The 17937-nt window shown below is 37.8% G+C and overlaps 1 protein-coding gene across 1 annotated transcript; it reads left to right on the forward strand.

The window, feature by feature from the left end:
• Positions 1-8551: 8551 nt before the first annotated feature.
• LOC134817345 (uncharacterized) lies at positions 8552-9070 on the forward strand. The gene has a single exon (XM_063826481.1). The coding sequence runs from the start codon at positions 8552-8554 to the stop codon at positions 9068-9070; it is 519 nt and encodes a 172-aa protein (XP_063682551.1).
• Positions 9071-17937: the final 8867 nt, after the last annotated feature.

Genomic DNA, 17937 nt, shown 5'->3' on the forward strand with positions numbered 1-17937 from the left:
ATCAGTAAGTGTGCCTGAGGCTATTATACTCTCTACATCGTTAGTTATAATATTGTCAATACACGATACTTTACAACCTGGCTTCTCATGAGTTGGCAGAGATATTAGGGGAAAAAATCCTCTACTGAACAGGACTTCCTCATAACGTTTTACAATCGCATTATCCTTATTATGTAGATCAATGTTGAAATCACCTGCCAGGTAACTGCATTTCGGCAAATTATCGAGAATTGCTGAGAGTTCTAATAATGCAACATTTACATCACCACTTGGAGGGCGATACACTACACCAACAGTGACCGGAGTATTCTTGCTGCTTATCGTAACAAATAGAGTTTCTAGGTTTTCAGATATATGGGACAAATTGCCATTTACTGTAGCACTGAGGGTATCACATACATAAAGAGCGACTCCAGTGCCTTTTCTTTTATCTTGCAAAGTGTTTTGGTAGAAACTATTGTATCCAGTCAGTTGGTAAAGGTCACTTAATTCGGGGCCTTCATTTGTTTCTGCTAAAGCAATGATCGAAAATTTCATATATCTCTGTAGTTCTATTGCCAGAGTATCAAAGTTAGATTTATTACCATCGATATTTTGAAATAATAATGATGAGTACTCGTTCATTTGGTTGCAAAATGTTTTATTAAATTCTTTAACACTATATGGGTTACAGTTATTGAGTAATCGGTTGATGTTTACAAGTGTTTCATCAATGTCAGTACTATTATTTTCAGAGTCAGTATCTTCATATATAAACGGATTGTAACGAGTACTTGCTAAGTGTACACAGTTAGGGCAGTAAAAATCTTCATATATTTTGTTTGTACTGGATTTAGTATAGCATTTATGGTGCATAGCACAGTCACACCTACAACATTCAGCAATGAATTGGCCAATGGAAATGAATTTTGTACAGACAGGGCATACCTCTTTGGTCAATTTATTCATGGGTACGGTACGTAACCTTCCCCATGTTGAGTCGCAGCAGCAGCAGGAGAGGAACCACCCATCGTCTGGGAGTATAAGCGATTGTCAACTTTATCCGATCTCTTCTTCCTTCTATCAGTCCCTCCATTCATCCTTAAAAGTATTGTATTACGTATAAGAACCCCCAGTTTTGCTGTACCACTCCAATTGAGGTGTAAATAGTCCGGTCTCTGGTTTCGTCCAATGTTCCTAGAGAATTGCTGGCTTAGGAGCCCAGCCTCATCACAGAACATGTCAAAACCAGGTACCAAAGTCACACCAAAGTTGGAATGGAGCAGCTCCTTAAAAATTAATTCATTATAATGTGCAACTTTACGATTTAGCTCAACGAGTTTGGTTGGCAGCAGCGGACACACAAATATATTTGCTTTGGGGTTAAGCGCTTGGATCATTTCTACTTTCTGAACAAATGGTTTAAAAACATTGTTCTTTATATCAGCGGTATTTTTGATCTCAGGTTTCCTGATATCATTTATACCACACATCAAGAGAACATTCCTGTATCCACATGAAACTGTAGGATTTATATCCCCCACTACCGGAGCAAAATACTGTTTTCCGGGGAGCCACTGCCCAAATGATTTTTTGGGGTCCAGCCCGAATTTGAGACCACCAGTATGCGAGTCTCCGATGATACATGTAGAGTTCCTGTTTCTAAAGCTAACTGAACGAAAAGTTAGGCTGTATCTCACCCCACCAGTTATTGCCCCATCCTCGATACAGTGGCTGTAGAACTCTTGGCTGCGTCGAGTCATGCGATACATGGATCTTGGCACACATGTATGGTCATGAGCCATATGATCCGTCTTCTTATCAAAGAATTTGATGTTGCACTGGCCTCCAATAGAAACAGTGAAAATTTCGGATTCAGGGTGGATGGTAGTTTCATCATCCGAGTGTTTCGGTAGGGAGCCATCCTCTTTGAAGCGATTGATCAGCAGGCTATTGATCTTCGGTTTTTCACCACTACAGAATGCACCATTGATTTTGTCCACTAGATTGGAGAAGCTAGTTGAAGCTAGTTGGCCATTGGATGACTTGGAGCCATTATACTTGTATGGTTCTCCCAAAGAATACACAGCACGAGCTCCCTCCACAACAAAATCCTCGTCAAGTGATTGGCAGGCAAGGAGGAGAGTTTCCTGCTCTTCTGTGGTAATAAACTCTTCTATAGCGCCTACAACTGGTTCTTCTTTTGATTGGAGATGCTCATTAGCTATTAGGTCTGGGCCAGGGGCAAGTGAAGAACTGGTAATTTGGACGTTTAAATGGTCAGAAGAAGCCAAAGAATTTCGCTCAAGAGTGTTCAAAGACTGTCTAATGGCTGTTAGCTCCTGATTCGTCTCCAGAGACTGCTTGGTATTTAGCTCCTGGAGATTCTTCTCTATTTTTTCCATGAGATCGTTGGTCTTGGAGGAAGATTGAGCACTTACTTGAGGAGTAGAAAAGTCCTGCAGTTGCTTGTTCAACACTTTAATCTGTTCTGTTAGGCCACTATCAGACTCAGAAACCTTTCCGAGTGAAGAGTCAACTGAAGTTTTCAGCTGCTTTAGATCTCCTTCCATCACTTCAACCCATGCTGGAGCAGTGCCCTTGTCACTTACCAGTAAGTGCTTGATATGGAGGTCAAGGTTCTGGATGGCAGCAATGCTGTCGTTTAGACTGTCAAAGTCAACCTTTGCAAGCTTTTCACCAAAAGCTGTGATGGTATTAAGCTTCTCTGTGGCAATAGCTGTCTCACACTGACTGTTAGATTTTTGAAGTGTCAGAGTGTTCCTACACACATAACACACATCTTCAGCAGTTTCGAATGTGGGGATTGGTGAAACCAAACAAAAAGGGCAGTGCCAATTGGTCATGCTGTTGACATTTTTCTGGTTGAGTCCATTCATAGTTAGACAGTCTATGTGCCAATATTGCTTGCACTTTACACAGTCAATCTTCCATGACGATATTGACTTACTACATGGACATTTCGTCTTGTCCCTGTGTGAACTGTCAAACTTTGGGGGTGTTACATCACTGTCTACAACAATAGTTTCACAAGATACATCCTTTCCCTTCGCCTCTGGTCCTGGAGTGTTGTTCTTGATTCGGGACTTTGCCTTTTTGTCCGCAGGAGTGGTGGTACACCCAGAATGACTTCAAGAATGGCCCCGTGTACATTGAAAACAATATACTTTATATAATATAACCTAGTCAATAAAGTTGACATACTGATATCTGGATATTATCCGGTTGGAAGAGACAAGGACAAGTGAAACAAGGAAGTTAGGAGTAAGGGCAAATTTTCGGCGTCAACGCCATCTTCAGGCTAAAATTGTTATAAATGTTAGTATATAATAAATGCTTCTATACTAGTTAAAATGCTAAATTAAAATTACACACACTGAATACAGGTTACATCAAATGGTATTGTACATTACATTGAAAATAGTGATGTACACACGTTTTACACTCTGTCCAAGTACATAATATCTACTGAACAGCAGGGTCGTGTGCTATTTGTTTAAATTTGTCTTTGAATATGTTGTAAAAGAAATCCCTTAAGCTTCTCGCACTCTTCTTTGTTATTGATACTAGGTTTAAATAAATTAATGTAGTAAGCTTCTGTCACTTTACGTTTAATGGTGCTATATAAGTTAATTTCTAAAATATCGAAGGAAATATCTGGTTCTATGTTATCGTGAAACTCTGAATAATGAGCAGCCAACGCATTATCAGGATAGGTTAAAGGCCTGTTGACTGCTCTTCGATGCTCTGAAAATCTATCGTGTGCTGTTCTACTCGTTTCCCCTATATATAGCTCTTGACATAATTTACACGTAACTTTGTATATGACACATTTTGGTTTGCAGTCGTGATTTGTTGTGATGAGTGGACATATGATACAGTTTGGTATGGTGCAGTGTGGTTTGTCGTGTGGTCGTGATGAACATAAGATCTCTGAGAGTTTCTTACCTGGTGTGAATATGAATTTGACCGGTAAGTTGTGTGAGAGGGCAAATTGAGTGACTTCTTTGGAAAATGGCTCGTTGATCACGACCACACGACAAACCACACTGCACCATACCAAACTGTATCATATGTCCACTCATCACAACAAATCACGACTGCAAACCAAAATGTGTCATATACAAAGTTACGTGTAAATTATGTCAAGAGCTATATATAGGGGAAACGAGTAGAACAGCACACGATAGATTTTCAGAGCATCGAAGAGCAGTCAACAGGCCTTTAACCTATCCTGATAATGCGTTGGCTGCTCATTATTCAGAGTTTCACGATAACATAGAACCAGATATTTCCTTCGATATTTTAGAAATTAACTTATATAGCACCATTAAACGTAAAGTGACAGAAGCTTACTACATTAATTTATTTAAACCTAGTATCAATAACAAAGAAGAGTGCGAGAAGCTTAAGGGATTTCTTTTACAACATATTCAAAGACAAATTTAAACAAATAGCACACGACCCTGCTGTTCAGTAGATATTATGTACTTGGACAGAGTGTAAAACGTGTGTACATCACCATTTTCAATGTAATGTACAATACCATTTGATGTAACCTGTATTCAGTGTGTGTAATTTTAATTTAGCATTTTAACTAGTATAGAAGCATTTATTATATACTAACATTTATAACAATTTTAGCCTGAAGATGGCGTTGACGCCGAAAATTTGCCCTTACTCCTAACTTCCTTGTTTCACTTGTCCTTGTCTCTTCCAACCGGATAATATCCAGATATCAGTATTTCAATCATGAGACTAATAAACAGCGAACTACTCCGTTATTAAATAAAGTTGACATATGATACAATTGCAATAATTAAAGGAGGTGACATAATATTGTATCACGTGGTGACCCCCACTGTCGCTTCACTGTAGAGTTTCTACGCTACAGGGAGCCGCGCCGCGTACTCGTGCGCTGCGGGTCATACAACGTATGACAAACATGATATGCGCATTGTTAACACAAATAAAACCGCCGCCGCCCAAAATATCAAAGAAACAAGAAATTTTTAATGAAACAATAAATTTAATTTAAGCACATTTACAAAGATGTAAAACAATTCATAAAATATAATGCCCATTTGGTGTATGACTTTTTGTCCTAATATGAAATGGCCTACAACCAAACCACAAATCGATGTGACGGCGACACGTCAGATGCGCGCAGAGTTTTCAAGTTTAGCACGCCTAATGTAATAAAAACGATCTGGGATGGAATTTAAGTAAAACAAGTACATTGTAGTATAGGCGAAATTCTTGTTGGCTTTCTAGCCCAAAAATAATTGTGTTGCCAGCCTTTGACGCCTTAATGCCTTATTCCATAATACCATTTGAAAGCTTAGAGGATGCCCTACAAGATACAAGAAGAATCATTAGGGGTATTTAGGGGCCACACTCATAGACCACACTCATAGCTCTACGAGGGTACAGAGGGAAAAAAATTGACAGCAAATATGAGATACCACTATCAGAAGTCTTTTATAACCTCATCCCTGCCCCTATGATGGAGTAGATGTGTATATATTATATCTGATTGTTGATATTTCATATTATATAATATTGGTAGCAGTGGACAGTTTCCGTTACCTCTGTATTGTGCTCTGCCAATTGCAAATTTTATTTAGTTTTCTATTGCATTTATATTGAATCTTTATATCTAGGGTAATTGTTATATTATGTGTATATTGTTTGAAATTCTTCTATTGCAACACTTGAATTACTTTATTGTATATATACTGATTGACATTTTATTTTGATTTAGGGGCATTTTATTTAAAAAATTTTACCAATTCATTGGCATAAACTCTGTTTTTGGGGCTTATGCCCAAATATGGGTAATATATATGTGTTTGTTATAGCCTTCAGCTACGAGTAAAGCACCTCAAGACTGGTTTTGTGGCCTGTGTTAGGAATTTTGAATTTTTGGGCATTTTGGGGCTATTCAAAAATCCCCAATTTTCTCAGTTTTTGTGTATAATAGTAGGGTCTTGAAATTGGTTGTGTCTTGAAACCAGGTAGGGTCTTGAAACCAGTTTATCACTCACTCACAAAATTGCCGATCCAATATCTATTGAAGTGGCGAAGATTTTCTAGACAAATGACATATCGATATTATTGCTGCAGCAGATACAAATTCCAAAATTATTATTTTTCCAATACTACCGTTTGAACCATTACATTAACGAGAAAAATTCAATCCTCAACTTAACTTTTACTGTTTTTAACTGATATGATGACATAAACTTTTAACGTATGTTGTTACATAATTTTTCTTAGTGTGGTGACTTGGGGTCCATAAATATAACAATGAAACAAGAAATTTCAATGAAACAAGAAATTTAATTTTAGCACATTTTTACAGAATAAAAAGATGTAAAACAATTCATAAAATATAATGCCCATTTGGTGTATGACTTTTTGTCCTGACTGCTAGTTTGGTTTATGAAGGACAGGTAACTAACGGGGCAAGGAATGCGCGTGCCTGGAAGCTTTTGCACACACCGAAACGCTAGTTCAGTTAAGTTTTTAGAGACAAGGCTCAGATTAGGACTAGAAGAAAAATTGTTAGCAGACATTAGAGGTTCTGTAATACAAGCTGATAAACCAAAATGAACAACTGAGGTAGGTAGGTAGCCCTGGTGGGTGTGTAAACTTTACGGTCTGCTCTCTCCAAGATTAGCCTGCTTCTCCATTTTACTGTGAAGCCTAATTTCTAGTTTTTTCAATAAATTAGAATAGAATCTTGTCTTCTATTCAGCTCACTCTTCTGAAACCTCTTCCTCTACATTTTCAACCTCATCATCAACTTCATCATCTTCATCATCAACATCATCACCCATGGCTTCATCGTTGGTGGTGTGTGCAAGATTTATCCAATTATATTTCAGCTTCATAAGCCTTCTGACATCGACAAATGTGAGAAAGTCATACGCTTTAGAAAGATCAGAGACATAGATCAGGAACAATTTAAAGGTGATTTATCTGTTGCTCTATCTGAGTTGGTTTTTGAAGAAAAGAGCTTATCTGATGTTGTGACTCAATTTAACAATGGGTGTCAACATATACTAAATGTACATGCTCCAGAATATCCCAAAACCATCAAAGACATTCCCACTGCTCCCTGGTTTGATGGCGAATACAAATTTGCAAGAGCCGAAAGAAGAAAGGCTGAGAAAGCCTGGAAAAAGTCAAGTCTCGAAATTGATCATGATATCTTTGTTCATTTGCGAGAGCACTGTTCAGAGCTGACTCTCAAAAAGAAAAAACTGTTCTTCTCTAATACTTTCCAGAAATACAAACACTCACAAAAGAGCCTTTACAAATTTGTAGACACTTTCCTGGATAAAGAAAAGGACCTCACTTTACCATCTTCAGAAAATCTTCAGGAAACTGTAAATGCCTTTAACCAGTATTTTACTGAAAAAATTGAGAAAATCCGAACATCATTTCCCAACACTACTGTGACTAATAGTTCTCCAATCTTCAATGGCCAGGCATTATCTGAATTTAGAAAAGCTACTATTTTTGAAGTCAGAGAATTGATCAAAGAATCTGGCATCAAAACCTCATCGATTGATCCACTACCTAAAGAACTCTTGTCAGAGCACCTTGAGCTAATCCTCCCTACCCTTTGTGATATTATCAACGTTTCTCTTTCAACCGGAAGTATGGAGGGAATCAAGTTAGCACATCTCACTCCCCTGATCAAAGGAGATTCCCTAGACACTGAGAACTTAAAGAATTATAGACCCATCTCTAATCTTACATTCATCGGTAAACTCATTGAGCGCTTCGTATTAAAATGCCTCAATGAACATCTAGCCAAGAATAATCTCAACATTGACCACCAGTCTGGTTACAAAAAGCATCACAGCACAGAAACACTCCTCATTACCATAGTCAATGACCTCCTCATAGCCACTAATAAAAACACAGCAACAGTTGTAATTTGCTTTTAGATCTGAGTACTGCATTCGACACAGTTGACCATATCAAATTGATCAATATATTGAAGTGTGAGATTGGGATTGCGGGAACAGCCTTGAAATGGTTCACCAGTTTCATCCGTGGTCGTTGTCAAAAAGTCAAGATAGGTGACCTAGAATCTGAAGAAATTGTAATAAAGTTTGGTGTCCCACAGGGCTCTGTCCTTGGCCCTGTGTTGTTCAATATCTACATCCGCTCAATTTACTCTTCTGTAAAATCGAAGCAATTTCTGATCCATGGCTATGCTGATGATCACCAGATCTACAAGTCATTTTCATCTGCCACAGAATATCAAGTCCTCAGCGAAGACCTGCCCTCCTGTTTTAGAGAAATCGAGACCTGGATGACGAACCACTTCCTTCTTCTGAATCCAACTAAAACTGAAATTATAGTTTTTGGTTCAAAACGTTTATTGTCAGAATTAGAAATTGGTGGTGTCTTCCTTAAATCTTCTGTCTGTATAAGACTTGTTAACGTTACTAAAAACCTTGGCTTTACATTGGATTCCTCTCTGACTCTTAATCCTCAAATAAAGAAGCTTAAAGCTGCAAACTGCCACAAGATGCGGAATATTGCAAAGATGAAACCATTCCTCTCTGAAGATCAAATGCAAATCATCGTACAATCTCTTGTTATTAGTTCCCTTGACTACTGCAATGCACTTTACTATGGTACTAATCATTCCGTTTTGAAACAGCTACAATCTCTGCAAAACAGAGCATGTCGCTTAGTTAAAGGTCTAAAGAGGAGAGAAGAAGTTGAGCCCTACATAAAAGAACTTCATTGGCTCAAGGTACAAGAACGTATTGAATTTAAAATACTCCTGCTAACTTTCAAACTGCTCCATGGACTAGCACCTTCATACCTGTCAAACCTTGTCAAGTACATGTACAATCCCAGTGGTGGCAGAGATGTGTCTCTTCATTGCCCTATAAACAGTCCACCAAGAGCCTTCTCTTCATCTGCTCCAAGATTATGGAACAACCTTCCTCAAGATATCAGGAAATGTGTAAACATCAATGACTTTAAGGGAAAACTAAAAGCTCTGAATCTGTTTAGAAAGTCCTTTGATATGTACTGAGTATATAATACATTATCAGAAGATTTTAAAATCTTCATCCTATAGCAGGTCAATTTTACGCTTTAAATCAAATTATTCTAGGCTTCTAATTTTTTTAAAGGATTTTCGGGCAACATTCAAGATTTTATTCTTTTCCGTGTTTCACTGTGTCGGCCAATAAAATTGTAGTGTAGGTCAGAAAAGGAGGCTCTATCCCGGGACACCAACATTTTTTGGGTTGGCACCCAGGAGAAAGCTGCCTTATTCTTTGTATTTTGTCTCAAGTATTTTAGCATCTTCTTCCTCTCTGTTTATTTCACCGTCTCTAGACTTGTATGTTGCCCAGATAATTTGACATGACTGTATTGGATTTTCTGTAACGTCAGTTACTGTTCTGCAGTAAGCTTCTTTTTTTTTTCTTTTTTTTTTTAAATTTTGCATTGTATATTGAAGTTTTCAGATTGTTTGTATATTTGGAGTTCTATATATAATTCTTAAAGAATTTTTAATATTTTATGATTTTTCATCCTTATTATCTTGTATATCATTTTGTTAGTCTGATGAGTCTCATACATAGATTTCTTGTGGTCATCATCTATGTTTTGTTAGAAAACCTGCTAACCTTTTTTGGATATCTTCTTGTTAGGTGTATCTGCCTTATTTAGTCAGGATTTTACTTGCAGCTTTAAACTTCCGTTTTTACTCCTGTCCAAGGCGAGATGCACGATCTCTACTGTCATTTAGGTATCATTTACAGCTGAGCATAAGGGTTAAATTTAAATTATTTAACCTTTTGGTGCTGTATAAAAATAACATTAATTTATTATTATTATTATAAAGGGTCTCAATAAGAGGTCTCGACTGCCTAGGCGTCAAACCTTGGCAGTCGGTAGTTTTCCTCTGGCCCGGGATCAGCTGACCCTAGGGACCAGAGGGTAAAGGTGTAGAGACTTTTAATTCAATAAAGTGAGACAGTAACACTAGTGGATGATAGAAACATAAACTTCAAACGAGGAATACAAATCAAGTCAGACAAAGCCTCCTGGAGTTTCTGCCATCCTGTAAATGGTATATAAGATTAACATCAGTCCTCTTTTAGTTTTTCTTTCTGTTTCTTCACGGTATCCGGCTTTATTAGGCGATCTTCACGGATACCAGAACATGTAGCAGGAGAACTTATTCGTTAGGCGTTGGCAGCTGTTTAGAAATGCTTCTTCTGTAGATCTTTATAAATCTTCTTTCTTCTGTGTATAAATGGCCATATGTGAATGATGATTAAATGAGATGGGTGTGATATGAGGATAGATTATGCAATCCTCTCAACTAACTTAAAAGCCAGTGGTAATGAACCAAAACAAACAAATCAATACCAGCTCCACAAAGAGTTATGCAGGCTAAAAGGCTGCCTCATAAAGGAGGACTTCAGAGGGAGGTTAAACAGGTGTCTCAACTGACTAATATATATCCCCTTTTCATTTTTTTTTTTTTTTTTTTTTTTTTTTTTTTTCAGTTATCCTAAACACAGTTCAGGTTACTGACCGGGACTTCGGATTTTTATATTATCATTTTACAACAACCCAGGGGAACCAGGCTATTGGCCGGGACTTCGGTCTTTAAATTATTATTATTATTTTTTTTTTTTATTTTTTTATTTTTTTTTTTAAGTAAACATTTTTATAAACATAGCAAAACTAGTCAAATAACTTAGTTTGCACTTTAAAAATCCCATGAAACTCACACGCACTGATTTTAAAAACTAATCTGCAAAAGTAAAAAATAAAGATTCTGACTCAAAACAAAAATGACATTAAAATGTATGAAAAAGCTAAAAATATAAATGATAAATCCATAAATAAAAAATAAATTCGATGTTCACTCTTTAAAAATACTAGTCCCTCTCAAAACACATACGCAGACTTTGAGAACTAGGCCCTCTCTTAGTCAAAACATCAGCAGGCATCGTCCTTGAGGGCATAAAGTTAACAGTTATTTCACCCTTCTCAACCATTTCCCTTAGTGATGCCATGGTAACTATCAGTCTTTTTTCAATGGGGTCCTTTGTCTTCTGTACAAGCTCTAGAAGTCCTTTATTGTAAATAAAACAGTCTATGGTCACATTTAAAGAATCTCCCAGTATTTGTTGTAGTGTTTGCTGAATAAAAATGGTGTGATCAGCCGCTTTCAGGAGTGCAAGGCTTTCAGCGGCTAAAGTACTGTAACAGACTCTGTCCAACTTTACAGATTTCCAACAGACAGGGTTTTTGACTCTACCATCTTTATCCGAAATAAGTATCAGATACCCACACTGACTACCATTGTTACTAAGATTTCCAAACGATGCATCACTGTATGTAAGTAGTCTTACTCCATTCTTTATGTTAGGCAGTTCTCTGAAGGTCAGTGGGGCATCTTCATCAGTTTTAAGCTTTTTGACTATCTTGTTGTGAAGCATTATGTCTGAGACGTTGGGATCTTTCAGATTATTGCTCAACTGACAAGCATCAAACGAAATATCTGGTCTGGTTTGGACAGATAACCAGATAAGTTGTCCAACACCTGATCTGTACTGTACATACTCTTCGTGAGTCAGAGCATGTGTTTTCTGGCTTCTTCTGTTACTTGATAGTCCTATGGTCTTTAAAGCACTGATATAATCTGACTGTCCAACAGTGATTTCATATGAGATTGGATCTTGTTCCACCTCAAGTCCAAGATATGTGAATCGCGATGCTTCCTGTGACTTAATCTCAAATCCATGCAGCACATCTTTGTGAATATTAGACTCAAAACCTTTGGTCCCTGCATAGATGAAGTCATCTACATGTACAGTCATTATTCCTGCAAGATCTTCTTTGTCAACTCTTGAAAAGAACAGAGCATCATCATATAAACATTTCCTTAAACCAGCTTGTTCACTGTGGTCTTTTACATTTCTGTACCACATCTTTGCAGCATCTGACAGTCCATAAACACATTTGTTCAGCTTCCACAGTATTCCTGGTTTATAGCATTCCTTTGGAGGGGTAAGATAAACTAGTCGCTCAATTGGTTTACCTTGTAGAAATGCTGAGGTTATATCAAGAGAATGAATAGGCCACTTCATTGATGCTGCTACTGTGAATAGAAGTCTTAGAGATTCTTTTCGACAAGTAGGACTGACTCTTTCGGTACTATCAAGAGGAATTTCCTCAAAACCTCGAGCTACCAAACGGGCCTTTTTCTTATGACCATTGTCATTTGTGACCCACCTTGTCGAAATGGGGACAAACTGATCATCTACTTCGTGAGCCTCAACCTCTTCATACACATTGTTTTGCTTCCATTTTGCGATTTCGTCAGTCTTCTGTGACTTATAGGGGTCAGTGTTTAACACTTCGATACTGACCTTCTTCTTCTCATACTTTGACTTAGCTTTGCAGAACTTCTGCTCCTTTGTAGACATTGATTCCTCTAAATTAGTTTCGTTGCTTTGTGGTATATTATCTGTGCTTACAGTATTATTATCATCCTCTTCAGCAGGAGCAATATCGAAAGCGTTCAACAGAACATCATTTTTCAGCATTTGAGTTGCATTGTAAAATTCTTCAACAGTGGGATTAGGCTCATCTGGTGGATCGGTCCCACTTACTTCGGAAACATCTTTTGAGTACAGTTCATTTACATTGACAACATGAATCCGGTGGCATCGAACAATATACCCACCATGTCTTACAACTACAACTTTCTTGTCCACACCTATAACTGTTCCTGGTCCTCGCCATCGCTTATCATCATTTCTTTTGTAGTATACCATATCACCCGACTGTATCTCAGTGTACACTTCTCTAGTTTTTGATCTAATGGCTCGTCTGATCATCTCACTAGCTTCGCTTTCCATCATTCTTTTTCGAGCACTGTAGATGGCAGAGATGTTCTTGGCAACAGTTTCACTTGGACTCTCATCTTCAACAATCGTTGGACTAGCATAGGGATCATCAATAGAAGTGAGAGATGGATTTTTGCCAAAGATTAACTGATATGGCGAGAAACCATTTACATTTGCCAAAGTGTTCTTGGCATGACAGGCCCATGCTAAAGCAACTTCAACTGAGCATTTAGTATCTTCCATGATCTTTATCATACTGTTAGACAAAAGGGCATGGTGCCGTTCTACAAGGGCATTGCTCCAAGGTGCTTCAGCTCCAGTAGTGATGATATGAACGTTGAATTTCTCACAGAGGTCAACAAAACTTTTGTTAACATATTCCCCTCCATTGTCACTCATGAACTTCTTCGGTGGTCCAAAAGTGTTGATCCAGTGTGTAAAGACACTTTCCACAATGGTTTCCTTGTCTTTTGACCTGATAACTTTTGCAGCAGAGAATCTGGTTTTATGGTCAATCATGTGCTGGATGTAAATGTTTTTATTCTTGTCGTACACCTTAATATCCATGGCAACGGTATCATTGAAGTCTTTGGCTAAAGGCATACAGACTACTGGACGATTATTCGGTCGCTTGTATCTCTTGCACACATCACAGTTAGACGATACTGTGTCAATCTCTCGAGCAATTTCCTTGGTAAGCTGTCCTGCTGTTCTTAAGAGTGACTTTAACTTTTCAGGTGGGGGATGGGCGAATTGCTTATGTAGCTTAATCGCTATCTTTCTTTTGTCAGTACTTTCCATGGTCAGGTTTACAATTTCCTCTCCTGATTTACATAAGCAGACTTGTTGATGGATAGTATTCTTGCTCAGAGGGATGCTACAGTGTCCTGATTCATTGAAGATGATTTTCTGCTTTACACCAAAAGCCTTCACTGTGTCATCTCCAAAGTCCAATACCATTCTAGCATCTTTCATTGACTGTTTGCTAATCAGTAATGGAATCTGATCATCAACAACTTGTGCCACAATGTTCACCTGTTTGTCACATACAACGGCTGGGAATGTGCAGCATGTCCTTGACTTTGATGGTGCATTATCTCCAAATTTAAACGATACATGTTTCTCTTCATAGCACACCTTAATGAAATCTTCTGGAGACAGCGACTGAAGATAGACTTTCAACCATTCCTTTCCACAAACCGTTTTGTTGCATCCACTGTCAAGAACTGCTAACCCAAAGTTGTCACTGGTAAATTGGTCCATAACATTTGAGTTCTCTTCTTGGGCAGGAGCATTCATAAAGAGATTTACATTCTCACTCGTTACCTGATTTCCACTTTTGTTTATTCTGCGGCGTTCTGGACAATCTCTAGAAAAGTGGTAAATCGACTTGCAAACATTACAAGTAAAATGCCGCCCATATTTGTCTGTTGGGTTCATTTTTCTGTCACTTCTGACACCCGCAGCTACCTGATGTTGACTTTCCTGCTGTTGATTCTGTTGTCGGTATCCTCTGGCTCCTCTACCATTTCCTCTTCTAAAGCCATATCCCCGGTATCCTCTTCCCGAATAGCCACTTCTTCCTTGGCTGTAATATGCATGCTGCTCCATTTCCTGAGCATTCAGTACTTCATTTTCATTTTCGTATTCATCATACATATTAAACTGATTTTCAATACAGGAGTTACCAGTATAAAATGTAGAGTCTTCTTTAACTACACCAATCATTCTCTGGTGTGAACTTTCTGGATCTTTCATAGTTGTGATCTTCTTTATCGTTTCTTTCATGTTAGTGTATGTTAAGTCGCCACACATAGTAATGGCAACAGAATACTTGTAATCACTAACATTACAACTTCTAAGTAATTCATACGCTAGAACAGGTTGTGGAAGCTTAATATCATGCTCTTCCATTCGTTTTACAACTTTTTCGAATGACGAAATAAACTCCTTGACATCTTGGCTTCCTTCCCGACTTAACTTTCTGAACATGTCATAAGTCTTGAACTTTTCCTTAGCCAAATCTTCAAGATAAATTCCATCAAGGACCTCCAGGAGGCAGTCTAATCCCGATGTCTTTACTTCAGCACCTTCTACTGTGTCTGTTCTGCCATTTTGTAATACTTCAAGTGGAACTTCCACTGCCTCAGACTTAGCCTTCTGAGGTAACATAAAAACAATACATCCTGCTTGACGCTTTTCTTCGATCAATGTGGTTGCCGACCACAATTTCACTTCTTTCTTGAACAAAAGATAAGAATCTCCTAACTTAGGGATAGGTGGTCCACTACTGTTCACTTGATTTTCCGACATTTCCTGCTATCACTTTTAATTCAATAAAGTGAGACAGTAACACTAGTGGATGATAGAAACATAAACTTCAAACGAGGAATACAAATCAAGTCAGACAAAGCCTCCTGGAGTTTCTGCCATCCTGTAAATGGTATATAAGATTAACAGAGACTATGTGTATCTACAAATCTTTCGAGGTTGTTTTTACAAGAGACAGGGCTTGCTACGCAAGGGAAGAAAACCGGGAGAAACAAACACAAATTATACAAATAAATATTATAAAACCTAGCAAAAAGAAATTCAACTATCCTACACTACTACAAATGTTTATTACATACTACAATGTAATACACGATAAATAAATGCTGTATAATCAAGAAACAGGGCTTGCAGGGCAAGGGACGGAACACAGGGACTGGCTACAGAGTGTATAAAACAGTGATTCAGCAAGTACCAATGAAACTAATAAATCAATGAAACTAATAAATCAATGTTTTAGCTCATTTTACAAAGTCAAATATTTAAAACAATTAAAATTGTATAGTGCTCAATTTGTAAATGACTAGTTGATCTTTGCTATTGGAAGTTTGTCAAGGACTGGCAGCTAGCGGGGCAAGGAATGCACGGGCTTAGGGGCTTTTGTGCACACCAGAACACTAGCTCGGTAGATTTTTGGAAACTAGAAGGACTGAAAACTAAAATTGTTTTTGATGGAGGCTGAGGCATGTTTTTGAGAGGGACGGTATAATAGCTTGTGGTAACAACTGGCCTTTACTTTAATAGGATGAAGTTTTAGTTTTAGGACAGGAATAAGGCATTAAGAAGATTTGCTCTTTGTTTACAAGGCAGAATATAAGCGATGTTGGTTATAATATGTATCAATATCTAGATCTTCGTTTATCAATTTTCACTAAATGGGTTTAAAATTTTAATAGGGAGGGAAATTCATCAACTTTATTAAGTACCTATCAAAAATAAATCTTATATCAATGTAATATATTAAAAATCATAATCCTAAGTCTAATAATAAATCTGTTAAGAACACTTTCTCACTACACTGCGCTCACACACGTTAGTAAGACAAAGGAAAATGCACACCCAGCTAATTTTCAATTTCAAGATAATCATTTTGGATGTGTGGACCCTAGGGTAGACTTAATGTCAAAATTTAGATTAGAGCATTCGAAATCTTTGTTTGTCCAATCAAGATCAGCATGGTTATGCTGGTTGACGAGCAGTGATTGCTTCATCCTAGACTTCAGGCAGGCCACACTTAGACAGTAGTCACGTATACCAAGCTTAGGCACAATTACGTTCCAAATACGAGTCGTTCTGCTATTGAAGTTGTCAGGGGGGTCTGCTTGGCTTAGTATAAGGGTGGGTTTCCTACTTGAGCAGGTGAAATTTTCATGGAGGGAAATCGGAGCACGGAATTTCATGATTTTATAGAGCTCAAGGAAACAATGGTAAGTGTACAGGTTTTGGACGGCAAGTATTCCTTGTTCCTTGAACAAAGGTTTCGTGTGCTCTTTCAAAAAAAATTTTTTGTTCAGATTTTGGTTGCCAAACGGTCGAGCACGAGCACAGGTCTTAAATTTATCTAGGTATGCCTCCCTGTCGCCAAACAGCACCCTGAGACAATATTTTTGTGCTTTGAATACAGAACTTATACGAGTTTTGGCTGCCCCACCCCAAACCGTGATACAATAGGAGAGGTGTGATTCAAATAGAGTGTAATACAACTGGCGGTGTAAGAAATCTGGGAGGGAGCAGCGTAGGCGGCAGAGAGTTGATGTTGCATGGCTGAGAGAACGCCTAAGTGATTTTATATGTTCTTCCCAGGTTAGCTTTTCATCGATGACGACTCCCAGAAACTTAGCAGATGCAACTTGTTTTATTGGAAAGTTATCAATGGTTAGAGTATATTCAGAATTATTGTCAGTCTGGGAGGACGATGCTGGTTTAAAGTGAATGAAACAGCATTTAGACAAGTTGACATGGAGTTTGTTTGCTCGCATGTAGGAATATAAACTAGCTAAAAGAGAATTACCACGCATATATGCCTCCTTTTTAGATTTCCCAGTCACAAATATATTGGTGTCATCAGCGAAGGTGACAAATGATCCCAAACTGGAGCTGTTGGCGATATCATTAATATATAGGAGAAATAAGAGAGGTCCAAGAATCGAACCCTGAGGGACTCCAAACTGTATTTTCAAGGCGTCAGATTTCTCACCAACAACTTCAGTATATTGTGATCTATTTGTTAAGTAACTTTTTATAAGATCATTTGCCACCCCACGTATCCCATAGCCCTGTAATTTGACAAGTAATGTACCATGATCTATTGTATCAAAAGCTTTGCTAAGGTCTATGAATATGCCTAAGACATGATGCTTAAGTTTTAGAGATTCAGTTATAAGGTTTACTGAGTGATTAACTGCATGTGAAGTAGAGTGTGACTGCCTGAAGCCAAATTGTGTTTTAGATATTATACCCTGTGAGCTAGCAAACGAATATATTCTTGAGTAAATGATCTTTTCAAAGATACCCATTGGGTATTGCTGAATCTGACCCACAAAATACCACAATCAATACAAGAATATACAATATTTAAACAAACATCATGTTTATACAAGAATCAGGGCATGCAGAGCAAGAGAAGAAGAATTAGAGAAAAACTCCAACACATGTATACCCCTTAGTCCAGTAAATAACAATAATTACTTGT

Source organism: Bolinopsis microptera, chromosome 6 (assembly GCF_026151205.1).
Source record: "Bolinopsis microptera isolate Bmic1 chromosome 6, MBARI_Bmic_1.0, whole genome shotgun sequence".
Classification (NCBI taxonomy): Eukaryota; Metazoa; Ctenophora; class Tentaculata; order Lobata; family Bolinopsidae; genus Bolinopsis; species Bolinopsis microptera.

What these genes read in the sequence shown, in the direction of transcription:
- LOC134817345 (XM_063826481.1), top strand. Translation starts at nt 8,552, where the DNA reads ATGCGGAATATTGCAAAGATGAAACCATTCCTCTCTGAAGATCAAATG.